At 40.3% G+C, this 13,167-nt stretch overlaps 1 protein-coding gene across 5 annotated transcripts in view; it reads right to left on the bottom strand.

Annotated features, from left to right (window-relative positions):
- Window positions 1-13,167, bottom strand: part of prickle1b (prickle homolog 1b) — a 26,496-nt gene extending 13,329 nt beyond the window's left edge. For 2 of the 5 annotated variants that reach the window (XM_067490931.1, XM_067490933.1), the window contains exon 1: window positions 12,921-13,167. Coding sequence is in view for 2 of the 5 variants with exons in the window: in XM_067490928.1 (XP_067347029.1) it covers window positions 2,186-2,206 (21 nt within the window). In the remaining 3 variants the exon portion in view is untranslated. Of the gene's footprint in view, window positions 1-2,185; window positions 2,293-6,650; window positions 6,673-7,066; window positions 7,140-12,920 lie in introns of those variants that run through there. The other 3 variants (XM_067490930.1, XM_067490932.1, XM_067490928.1) reach the window with 3 other exon arrangements.

Genomic DNA, 13,167 nt, shown 5'->3' with positions numbered 1-13,167 from the left:
TTACAAGCAGCTAAGGATTTTTTTATTATATAAGTGAATGAGTGAGACATGAGGTCTCCCCTGTCCTACAGTAATTCCTCATATACAGCTATGGACAGATTATAAGGAAGGGACTTCCTTTGAACTTTCTAACTTTAAGATAATAACAATTTACACTAAGCCTGTTTATTAATTCAACCATGACTTCATCCCATTAAGGTGACGTGGCTTTCAAACAGCACTTCACTTCAGGAAACTCCTGACAATCTGGTGGAACTAGAAGTATGATATTTACAATGTGAAAATGCTGACACCTGCATTATTAACTTTAAAATATGAAAAGTGATGCTCAGAGTCTGGAAAAAAAAAATATATATATATATATATATATATATATAATTAATATATATATATATATATATATATATATATATATATATATATATATATATATATATATATATATATATGTAGTGCAGAAGAACAATCAGCATACAAAAAAGGATAAGTTACAAGAAATTTACTTGAAATTCTGCCCTGGGGAAGTTTGATGTGATTTATTCATACAAGCTCCGCACCATCCGTCATTGTGAAAGGCTGAAAAGCAGAAATGGCTTAATTTTAAACAGTCTTAAATGAGTAATGAGTTTACTTAATTGTCCACCAGACAAAGACGCCCTCTCCCCTGACAACCCAACAAAGTGTCTTGCAGAAAGGGCAACAGAGCTGTTTGTCACATGCCAAATTACCTGTTACAAATGAAATGACTCTGTTAGCAAGCTTGCTTAGAAGGGGGAAATAGAGCGAGGGGGTCTCTGTGTGCATACAGATAGGACTGTGTTATGCGCTTTGCCAACACGGCCTTCTTTCCTGGCATGGTGATGCATATTTGAAATTGAGAGAAAAGAGCTTGGCAGTCCAGTCATAGGATAAACCTTTCAGAAAAGCTCTCAAATCTACCAGGGGTCTCGCTGCTGATCTGCAAAAGCCACAGTGTGTTTAACCCTCAGAAAGATGTGCATTAGGTTTCCTGAGATATTTATCTCGAGATGGATTTCTAAAGCTCTGGAAATCGTATTCCAGGCAGAAGGGTAGTAATGGAAAAACATCTATTTTTGTGACAGACGAGTACTTAATTCAGATAACAAAAACACACAATGAGTGGGCATGGAATGCTCTGGCATCAATAGAGGACAGGTCTGAGGATGAGTGGCTGTATCCCAGACAATAGGCAGATATCAAGCATTCAAACTGGGCCTGGGCTTGTGGCCAGGGACCCATGGTTCTTTAGAAAACACAAGAGGACAGTTGACCTTGCTGTCTCCTCTGCTTCCACTCAGAGAAGAGGAAAGGGTGCAACAGAGCACAAAACTTCTGAAATTCCGTATAAGTGAGTGCTATTGTTCAAGTCGTAGGTGTCATTTGTATAGCCTTTTAAGCCAAAGAACATAATGGAGAGGGCTGTTTGAGTTTTACGAAAACCAGAACTTTCTGACACAAAACACACAAAGAAAGACAATGTTGCCCTGTACACAACATCAAACACAATGTGATTATTGCGTAGATTCCTCCCTCCACAATATAAACAGGGTTTTTAATGGATCTTAGCTTTTATAGGGCAAAGAAATCGTGTATCAGCCCTGCGCAAAGCGAATGGATACGTGCTAAATGGATGAAGCCCTGGTCTTATTCACATGTCTGAGGGTGATGAGCAGAAACTAACTAATGGAGGGTTTATGCAGTGACTTTTGACCCCAGAGCTTACAACTACAAACCAATGGTACACAAATACAATCCTCAACAACACGACTTCACATGTGATATTTTCAGTTTTGGCAACTGGCAGGAGCCTGGTGTTATTTAACCTCATATCTCTTTTTCACGAGCAGCTTGACAAGACTTTAAATGAAAATTAGTTATTCAGAATACAAATTTAAAAGCCACCTCTTGTTCTGAATTCTTCCCTAAAAGTTAAGGCTGACATTTAGTATTGTTAGTGGCCCAAAATAACCCTAAAACACACTGAAGTCAGCAACAATTTGTACAGAAATCTTTTGATCAAAGCAAATTTCTTTCCTTGGCAAAAGCTTTGGACAAGGTTCAGACAAGATCTAGTGGCATTTTCTGTACTTGAAATCCAAGACCAAGTCTAGACTACACGCTCAGTGCACACACATATTCTCTTAAACGCACCCGGCACACTTACCCACTCCTTCTGGCAGGACATTTCACCTATCTATTGGAACAGAACTCGACTGGTAATGTGTCCTTATTTTAACCTTTATCATGCTGAACAGACAGGCTCTTTTCCAGCAAGGCTGTGCTTCTTTTTCATTAACATCAGTCCTTCACACCTAGACTGTAACACCAGCACTGCTTGTCATCCCCAGAAGGCAAGAAGGGGCTTAACTGATCTCTCAGAATGCAAATATCATGAGAGACACCCCTGTGGTTGTTCAAAACAGAAATCAACAAGGACAGTGACTTGTCCCAACATGCTGCAGGACAGTTTGTCATAAAAAGGCAAACTCAAACTGAGCGTGAAGACAATTCCTTAAGTTAAAGTAGCATAAAGTGCAAATGCAAGGTGAAATGTACAAGATTGTGCAAATAGGCACAGGTTTAAAATCAACAGAGACTCTGAAGACGAGAGATGATTCTGTGAAAATAAGTTATTATATTTAAGGGTAACTTTCAGTCCTAATCCATGATTATATAGTGCTATTGAAGAAGTCAAGCAAATAACAACATGCTGTAAGTCGCCTAAAAAAAAAAATATATATATATATATATATATATATATATATATAAAATGTATAAAATGGCAGAGGAGGTAGCACAAATAATGGAAAAACACCAGGCCAATCACTGCATGTGGTGGCTGCATCCGTCACTTCTCAGTTTCCCGAAGGTCACGGAACGTGTTGCATGCAGAGCCCTCAGTTCTGACCTCTAAAGTGCATGTGTGTGTGTGTGTGTGTGTGTGTGTGTGTGTGTGTGTGTGTGTGTGTGTGTGTGTGTTGACAATCTGCCAAGCACTTCATTTGAAGCGTACTGCCGCCTTAGCAAGTCGTTCAGCTATGTTCTGCTCAGTGATGAAAAAGAGTGATAGCTACTAGAAAAATACTGAAAAAGCTCCTAACACAACAAATAACACTGGTGAACCATAGCTGACAAGCCCAGACAAATGTAACACTATGGGGGAACTTCAAGTGAAACTTGATTTTCTAATGAAACCTGCCCTTTAGCAATGTCCAGCTTACAGTACACCGGCCATATGCACAGATGCCATACACCATATGCAAACAAACCAGCTTACACACATATCCAATTCACAAAAACACCTCAGATCCACGTCTCAATTCGCATTCATTGTGATTCCAGAATTCAGCCTTGTTCAGCCCCATTCATGCTGACAGACACCCCTCAGCAGTCCTTCACACCTGGAAATGAATTTTTGGCCTTCGCTAACAAGGCCCGCCAGCTCAACTTGCTGCTGCATATCAGGTCTGTGAGTGGAAGTGCTGCGGTCTCGCCAGAGTGTGATCAAGGTCTCTACTCGTAAAACCCTCTGCTGAAATTTGTTAACCACTGCAGGGTGTTACCTACACGGCTCTGGGACAATAGGAGCAGCAATAAATGTGCTGTAAAATTCAGGAAGTTGTCAAGTTACTTGGAAAAGAGCTACGGTAGGGATTGGGAAGCAAACTTTTTGGGAATAGCAAAGTTGGGTGGTCATCCCTTTGGCCAGGATAAAATTTCTCAACAGCTATTGGATAGATTTCTATAGACACTTAAGGTACCCAGAGGAAGCTTTGTGATGATTTCTCCTTTTTTAGCACCACCAGCTGATCCAAATAGCCATTTTCCATTGAAACATCTACTAGGTGGTGTACCACAAAAGTTTGTACAAACATTTGTGGTTCACACTCATTCTCTTCCATAATGGTAGGTGTGTTTTTCTGAATAAATAATTGCAAGAAAAATAGTTAAAAATATGCTCTTTCAATGCAGCTACTGTTCAGCCTTACATGTGTATCCTGTCAGTCTTTATTGTGCTCTCAATTCTGTCTATATCCCTGCATATGTAGCCAATTATTCTGACATTCAAGTGGATTTTCTGTAAATCCCTTCACTACTCAGAGGCTGATTGGTGTCGGTTGATGAATTATGCTGTTTCAGGGCTAAACGGGCTTGTCGAAAACAGTATAAAGGCTTCTCCCCTACATGTCAACAGGTATGTTATTCATTATAATCATTATATTTCATGATTTGGCAGAGCTGACTTCATTTAAACTGCTTAATACATGTCATTACTTGAAACTGACTGCATGCATAGATGTCCCTGTAGGGTAAAATGTTTTACCATGGATACAAACAGTTCCATCAGAACACAGAGGTTAGATATCGTTTGTGGTAAAATATGACAGATGATGGATGATGAAATATATTACTCTGCATTTTGAAATTATGGTATAAAAAGGTCTCAAGTAATAAATTAATGTTCTTAACTTATGCTACATTCAAGCAGCAGGCTGGGCTCCAGATTTATTTTTAATACTGCAACATGTGACAAGTCACACACTCCTCTACTGACATCCTCAGACTCGCGCTGTTAATAATAAACAATACAGCTTGGGAGCAGTGTACACAATGTTCTTCCTACTGTGGTTATATGTATTTTCGTCCAGCACATTGAGGGGTTGGTGAAATGAATTCTTATTTATTTATTTTTTTGTTATATTTTGCCAGGCAACAAAAGCTTGCAGTCAACTGGAGCTTAAATAGGCTGCTACATTCAGCTGAATTACTCTAAACTTAGCCAAGTGTGACAATACTTTACAACAGCAGTTTGCATGAAATAAGACAGAATTTTCAAACATGCCCATCAGTTTTATGAGAAATTGGGATTTAATGTTAGAAAAACCACAGAAACACCCATAGATAATACCTGTTTGAAAACTATAGAAGCCCATTATCATTATAGTGCTGTGTGTATAAAAGAGACAGGAGATAAAAGAGACTTTTGCGCCCCATTAAATAGTAATTTGATGTTGTTAAGTGATGCATTCCTTGTTTAATAAAAGCCAGAGGTCACTGTAACCAGTGCAGTGTGTATGTGTTTCAAGTGTCTTAATAAAAGCAAAGGCTTTGGCGATCGAATTGCCTATTACAAAAAGTGTGGGTCAAAAGTATCCTCTGGAGAAGTGAAATAACAGGCAGGTATTTATAACTGGAACAGAGGCGCACAAGCAAAAGAGTTTAAAATCACTTCAATTAGATTATAGAGAAAGCACAAGATTCATGATGAGGAGACTGATGTAAGACCTAGAAAGTGAAATAATTTGAATAAAATATAAATGGTTTAATATTCCAGCTGTTCTTTTATGAAAAAAGACGTACTGAGTTACACATCTAAGGCTGTCAGATAACTATAAAACATAAGAAACCAGTTTCTCTTGTTACTCCTAAATAACAGTGACACACTCTTTGCCTGGTACAAATAAACTTGTATATTTTAATTGGCATCCAAAATGCTTTCACTGATCTAAGAATGATGCAACTAGGATACTGCCATTACGTAAAGTCCCACCATCAATCTAGGTATGCATCTGATTGATTTACAGAGCATTTGAGCCAAAAGCAACAGATCAAGGTATATATGTAAGCGCTGAACTAAATACATTTTAAAAAAGGAAGAGGCAAATATAAAAAAATGCAAAATGTGATGACATATCATGCAAGACTAGGGGGAACATTGCATCACATTTAATTTGGAAAAGATGTTTGTGTGGGTATGCGTGATTGTGTGTGTGAATGAACCTCCCCTCCCCTTTAGTTTTGTATAGGATATAGATGTAGGCTGCGGATTGGGGTTGTGTATACAAGGCTTAATGACAGGATCCTGGAGGGATGGCACATCAGTCAAGCAGAACAGACAAACACACATTTATACATAAAAACAAACACATAAACCGGTTATGCATTACACAAGCAACAGCCTCACTTTCCCATAATTTAGATTTTGGAAACAAATCAAGTGCTGGGAACAGAGTATTTGACCAAGTGTCTGTCAAATTTGGGCTGCAGGTTGCCCTACATTGGCTGGCACAGTACTCAAGTGTGTGTGTGTGTGTGTGTGTGTGTGTGTGTGTGTGTGTGTGTGTGTGTGTGTGTGTGTGTGTGTGTGTGTGTGTGTGTGTGTGTGTGTGTGTGTGTATTTCCAAGTTGGTGGGTAAACCACACAGCCGTTGGTTGCACAGCATGTTCCCAAGGTGCTTTGTGTTTAGCTGCGTTACTGAGCCAGCAATGAGAGAGAGTTTTTGAAAAGAGATAACAAGCCAGCTGAGTGATTATCAGCTGAGCTCAGCAAAAGGAAAGGTATGATTTTGGTGGTAGGTTTAGATGCCATAGAGGTGACAGATTTCGAGGCTACATGTTGTATGAAAGTTGCTTTGACGTCTGTGCTCAAATAAACCTGCTATCATAAGAAAAGTAGTGTGACTGGATGTCCCTCTCCCAGGGACTGTGGTTGAATTTGGCCAGGCAGCCGCTGTTCGCATTCCACACTGACCCCTGAGTAGCAGAGGATGTCTTACTTGCAGTCTCCCCTTCTCCTTGTCTTGTTATTCTCATATCCTCATTTGGCGTCTTAGTTAATTCAGACCTACCTGACAGTTCTGACCAAAACCTTCTGCGTTTATTATCGGTCCAGCTCGGCGACAGGCTCAGCTCTCTAAACACACTGACGACTAATCTGCAACAGATGGGGGACAAATCGGGGAGGAAGTAGTATAAAAGGATATACAACATACCCTCTGAAACAAACGATAGGGTTTCAGCAAAGTTCCGAGCAAAGCTGGAGGAGGGTTGTAATGATGTGCTCAGAAGCTGCTCCCAAGGGCTTAACTGGACATATTACTCGAATATATAAGCTGTCCATCTGCAATTAAATGCCTAAAAGCCCCTTAGGAAGATTCCTGAGGGTCTTCACTGAAGGGAACACACACAGACACGACATGTGTGTATCATATAAATAAAACAAGCAAATGTGCATGGATGCATACATGTACAGAAACATACATACCTCGGATTTCATGAGTGGCTGGCTAGAGATAATGAACACCTTAGGCCCCCGTTTACGGTCTGGTTTTCGCAGTCTTTAGTGTAAACACAAAAGGCATTTATTTACTACCTCATTAATGCAAGTGGCAATTAAAGGTCCCCTTTCACAGGAGCAAACAAACAAACAAAAAAAAACGTATGGATCTCATAGCGCTCAAACCGTCAAATCACTGTTTGTATTGTTTTGGTGACGAGCACTTGGAAAGCCCCAAGCTTTCATCAGCTAACTACTACGGGTGCATATCTTCTACATCCTTCCCTCCATGGTAAGCTTGTCCTACCTGGAGGATATTTTGCTGCTTAGTTATAGGCACAGAGCATCAAAGCGGCGGGAGACTTGTTTAGGAACAAAGAAGTTATGTGAAAAAAACTCTCTCGTTAACATGACAACATTAATACGTTTTCAGTTTGCGTTGCCTTCGTGAAATTTCCGGCAGGGTTTGTACATGCGCAAATATAATTTAAACCTGCAAAATGCACCACTACGGTTATTAATCACTCTTGTTGTGGGCGAGAGCAGTGTGAATGCATGAAAACAGTTAAGTTGAAGGGCGAATAAACTGCAAACGGAGCTAGAAAACGCAAACTTCTCCATGGAGTTGACCCATTTCTGTCTTTTTGGTTACTTTGATAAATATGCTGTACTTTTTTTTAACCCACTCTCATTTATACAAGCCACTTCCTGACTCTGGGTGGCATCAGATTGGCTGGAGCCATTTCCCCTCTGGATGAATTAAAAGGCTGGTATTCCTCTGGGATGGTGTGAGGCTACATTGAGATACAGTTGCAGATAGGGAACATCCCCAAAGACCTCTGCAGCGGCAAATGACCACCCAACAGCTAAAAGGTTTATATTTCCTCAAAGACATTTCTTCCTAAAATTGTGCAGCATACATTTATCGCAAAGGTCTACATCATCTTCTTCTGTTTATTTGTGTATTTATTTATATAGCAGTTTGACAATGATTATTCCATTGAAAAAAAACAAAGATATAGATTCACTACAACATTCTCTGGCATAAGGCCTCGTGCATATTGAAAGAGATACTGAGAGTTAAAATGATTAAAAACAAGAAGGGAGTGAGGGAGAATAAGAAAGCAAAAGGAGCAGACTGTCTCTGATTGGGTTTAAGTTGAGACATTCAGCGCAGGGCTTCGTGTTAGCCTCAGGAGCACAGTGTCCAACACAGGAGAACACATGAGACCAATTTAGAGGGAAAAGCCAGGAGCTAAGTCAAGTTGGATGCACACAGCCAAACAATGATCCTCTGAACACATACAAAAGATCTTCCCATGTTAGTCAACAATGATCATTATTGTAAAGTTGGTTAAATGCAACTAGTTTGAGCAATTTCTGTGACAATATCTCCTTCACTAGTGAAATATGTATTTCCAACATGGCAACTCTTCTCATGTGTTCTGGTGATTTACCATTAACGAATAGATTCAGAAGGGATCCTCCTTTAAATAAAGTCAAAACATGAAACCACCAAAGAACAACAACTGTGAAACAAGATCACCAAAAATCGGACTTCAAAACAAACCAGAATCCCTTCTGGAGACCTTTTATGTTTTTCCCAATCAAAAACAAAAAGGAAAGCTATCATTTGTGTTCTCCCTCAGGGTGGTCATTTAACTGGGAATAATTACGTGGTTGTTGTGCAACGGTCTTGTCTTCCTATACATCTGTACTGTTTACCTTTACTTGAGCTTTAAAGCTTTTTAATCATTATCATCTAATAATCATCACCTTTAATGTCTCCATAACAACTGTGGCTGGCGACTGGCAGTGTCTGGGCAGGTGTGTGAATCTGTGTGTGTGAGTGGCTTTAATCATCATCAAATAGAGCTGTGTATATAGGTAATTAAGTTGGTGCCAAATCGACTCTCACTCGCAGGCACGAGTCAGGAACTCCCAACAACAGTTGAGTTTTGCAGCGCTTTGCAAGTGCTGCGGGCAACTTTATTTTAGCTCAGCTGCAAGTTTTAACATAGAAACGAGAGCAGCTCCCCACTCTGAGTCCATTACTCAGCGTCTGATGTTCCTCTAAGCCCTAGATTATGTTTCCTCCCCACAAGCTGACCATAATATCAGGCTTGTGGAGCCAATGCGACCTGCAGGGTTTGGTCTGAAACCACTCAGTGAATACAAGGATCACGACTAGTGTTCGTAGATCAAGGACTGCCGCCTCCTCGTACACACACCAACATGCACACACATTTACACACCGCACTCATCACCTCCCTCAGCATATCAGCTTAGCAGTGTTTCATGACCACTGTAAGGAACATGTACAGTGCAAAATTTCCATTCAACGTGAAAAATAAAACAGAGCTGAAAACAGCAATTTCTCACATTGACTGTTTTCCATTTAATGTTGGGCATTTTGTTCTTATTAGATGAGCTACAGGATTAATGGTTGAGTTTAGCACTTTTTGCAGAGGTTAATACTGCTGACCACTCTTAATCCTGTGCGGTACCTATGTAAAATTAAGATTCTTAGCTTGAGATTTATTTTGGTTCTTCTAATAATAAAATAATTCGGTTCCAACTACGGGGGAAAGCTGCTTGGCAAGCATATGTGTGAGGGTGTGTTTTCAGAAGATTTGAATGATTTACACAAACCCACACTCCATTAATTCCAGTATGGCAGCACAAACTTGCCTGTGTGATGGTCCGAGTTATTAGGGCGCACAAACAGAACAGTGTTGACTTACTAATAGATGAAGGTCTGACACACATAGCTACACAAACACACACACACTTTTTATATTTATGTTTATGTTTCCTATTGGTTTTGTTTATTTCATCTGATGTCAATCTGTGTTCCAACTCAAACATTGGGACACAGGAAAGAGTGAATGCTGCTTGACCCCAATGAACCGAAATCAGCCTAAGGTAAACCATCCTAAAAGTATACACCCTAGTTTAGAACAATAACAGCATGCAGTGAAACTGTCAGAAACTGCTCTAAAACACTATATTGAATATTGATGGGGACGACAAAGCTAACCAATGGTTTTCATTGCCTGCAAAATTTTTCATAAATCTCTCTAGTTTCAAACAACAACAACAAAAAAGTGAAAACCAGCACATCTCGAGCTCTTCGAGTTTTACCACTGTGATCAGATGAGGTGTTTAAGTCTGGGTGCCAATGACTCTAAATCCAGAACACACTTGGTCGCTGAGCAAAAGGTTTTTCCAGGAGAGTGTCCAACAATATCAAAACAATCTCCAGGCTGGATTTCCTCTCTGGCACTTAAACTTCACTGGAGAATGAGAATCTTTCTCAGCATTGCATGAGAGAAAGCCAAGTACTGTAGGATGAAGCCTCATGCTTTTAATCTGAAGGTACACTTTTGAGAAATGAGCCTGTCGATTTAAAACCTGCATCCATAAAGTCAGCAAGCCCTTAAAAAGGTATCAAACCAATCAGTCAAGGGTGCATTCATAATCTTTACACTTCTGCTGCCAAAGCGACACTTAGCACTACACGTCCAGTGAAAGGTCATCTCCCCGTGATCTACTTCCTCTGCTACAACATTTTCCTCCTCTTCTGAATTTGAAGTTTAAACAAAATCAACCTTTGTATCCTGCTTTTATTATTGCATTCCTAGCTAAACCCTTCAATCAAACTGGGCCTGTAATTGTTTAGACGTTTGGGAAATACTTTTATTTGCTCCATTATGGACAATTATAGTGAGAATAGTAATTACTTTTATATTTGTCCATTAAACACAAAGATGCAGACAGCAGCTACCTTGACATATAGCACAACATTGGCACAAAAACAAGAATAGAACTAATTTTATTAGATAAGAAATAATACAAAGTCAAATATAAAGCTACTGCTAGCTGCAGATTGCCGTGTGACAAACACTGGAAACAGCCTGTTTCTATGCACAATGATCAAAATCCTCCTACTGGCACATGTAAAGCTCACTTTATGTCAAGTTATACCTTATGTGTTTGTTTGTGCAAAAACAAAATGTTAAACTTTGTGGTTGGTTACTGTATTGGCTGGGCTTGCGAACAGGGTGGTCGCTGTGACGGCAAGTCTCAAGGCTTATGACAAAATCAGCAAGATATAAAATGCTTGTGAACTTTACTGCAGTTGAGCACAGTTAAACCGATGTGCAGTACTAAAGATAAACCACTCAACTGCTGGCTGTAGCTTCGTGTTTAGCATATGGTCGTTAAAAAGCCAGAACGTGGACCTATACTCATTCTACTGCTGCAGCTGCAACCACCATGGATGATAGCATAAGAGGCACAGAGAGCTTAGCCTCCATTAAATGCACAGAACCATTGGTATGTCCAGTGGTGGTCAGTGGTCGAGCCAAACATACCAATCATTTCAGCTATTGCCTGACTTGACTCTCCCATGTGGTCCAAATGGCTGACCAATTAACAGCAGCTTAACCCTTAAGCCCAAACACCTATCCCCTCTCTCTCTCTCGCTCTCACACACACACACACAAAGTAACAGACATGCAGATCCAGGAGAACCCAGTACCACACACAGGCAAGGAAATACACACACACACACACACAGATACATACTCATTAACAAAGGCTTAGCATTACAGAGTGTACACCCCCAGCAAAGTGTAGCATAGTCTGGCTGACTCACCTCCCACAAAGCGGGAATACACCTCAGTCACCTGATCCTCAGCTGTTCTGATCCTGGATCAGTTAACTACAGAGCAGTTAGTTTCCTGTCCAGTGACTGCAAGTCTGCAGGAAAACTCCACAAGGCAGAGAGCACGTATAAGGTGGAAAAAAACTGCACTTCAAAATATCTCCAGTAACCTATAAAGCTTGTGAATGCAGCTATCTTAAATCAGAATAAAGAAATGTTTGAAATCAAAGCCTTTAGTAGAGCTTGGAAATTAGAAAACCCTCCACAGTATAGCCTTAACATAGACACACAAGGAGCTCCAAAAGCCTGCTGCTCTCACTGCAGCACCTTCACAAATCTCTCTCACCACTAGGTGCCCCCACTGGCTTCACTGCCGATCGCACTGCAAGAAAAGGTCCATCCTTAACAGCCAGGACTGCTATTGCTGTTCAAATATTTTAATTAATGCAAGAAATTTGGTGCAAAGGATAAGACTATAAAAGAACAATATGTGCAGAATGGCGAAGAAAAAAAAACATGAACCAGTTTGACAGAGCTGAAAGAGAATAAATTAACACTGAAGTTTTTAGACCTGTGTCATAAGTAGATTCAAAACTGGGACAAAAAGCTTCCCTTGGTCAATTGTTCTATGTGGCTGAAGTGATGTGGCTTCACTTTGTAATTTTTCTGTGGATGTGGGCTGTGGTCTGTCAACAGTGATGTGATTCTGAACAGTATCAAAGAAACCGAGTGAGCTGTAAAAAGAGGGAAGAAAAGAGAAAAACGGGGACAGAGACCACCTGAGTGACAAGCAACAGCTGAGTCCACACATCTGGAGACCAAAATGCAACCCTCCATTTAGTGCGTCTTTACGCGCACACACTTTCCAAGTTAAACCCCCCGATTCAACCACACATTCACTTATTCTCTCGCCTCCTTCAGGGAAAGGGCAACAGAGCCTTATACAGCTAACTTTTCTCATTAATGCGGAGCCAAATTATTCTTACCCTTTATTGATGCAGGATTATTTTTTTTAAAAGAAAGGCAAACAGGCCTCTCTACAGTTGACGTGTAGTTTATACATCATCACAAATCTATTACAAATCCTAACAAATACACACAACTCTATGCAATTAAACAGCAAGGCTGCAATTTAGAGACAAGACCAATACTTCTGAGTCTAAACACACTCACCTCTCAGAGGCAACAACTTGGTCCGAGGTCGGGTTCGATTATTCCGTTTGTCAAAATGTAATCACGACTTTGGAGGCATCCGGGCTGACTGCAACCGACAAAACACAACTCTGTGCCGTTTCTGCTCCTGAATCACCTAAATGAATGTAGCCTTGAAGTGCATGATCGCTGGACAGAGAGAGAGAGAGAGAGAGACACGGAGAATGACGCACATCAGAGCGAAGCGCTGCGCACGTCTGGCAGCGAG

The sequence above is a fragment of the Channa argus genome, chromosome 21 (assembly GCF_033026475.1).
Source record: "Channa argus isolate prfri chromosome 21, Channa argus male v1.0, whole genome shotgun sequence".
NCBI lineage: Eukaryota > Metazoa > Chordata > Actinopteri > Anabantiformes > Channidae > Channa > Channa argus.
This window is presented reverse-complemented; position numbering and strand designations above follow the sequence as displayed.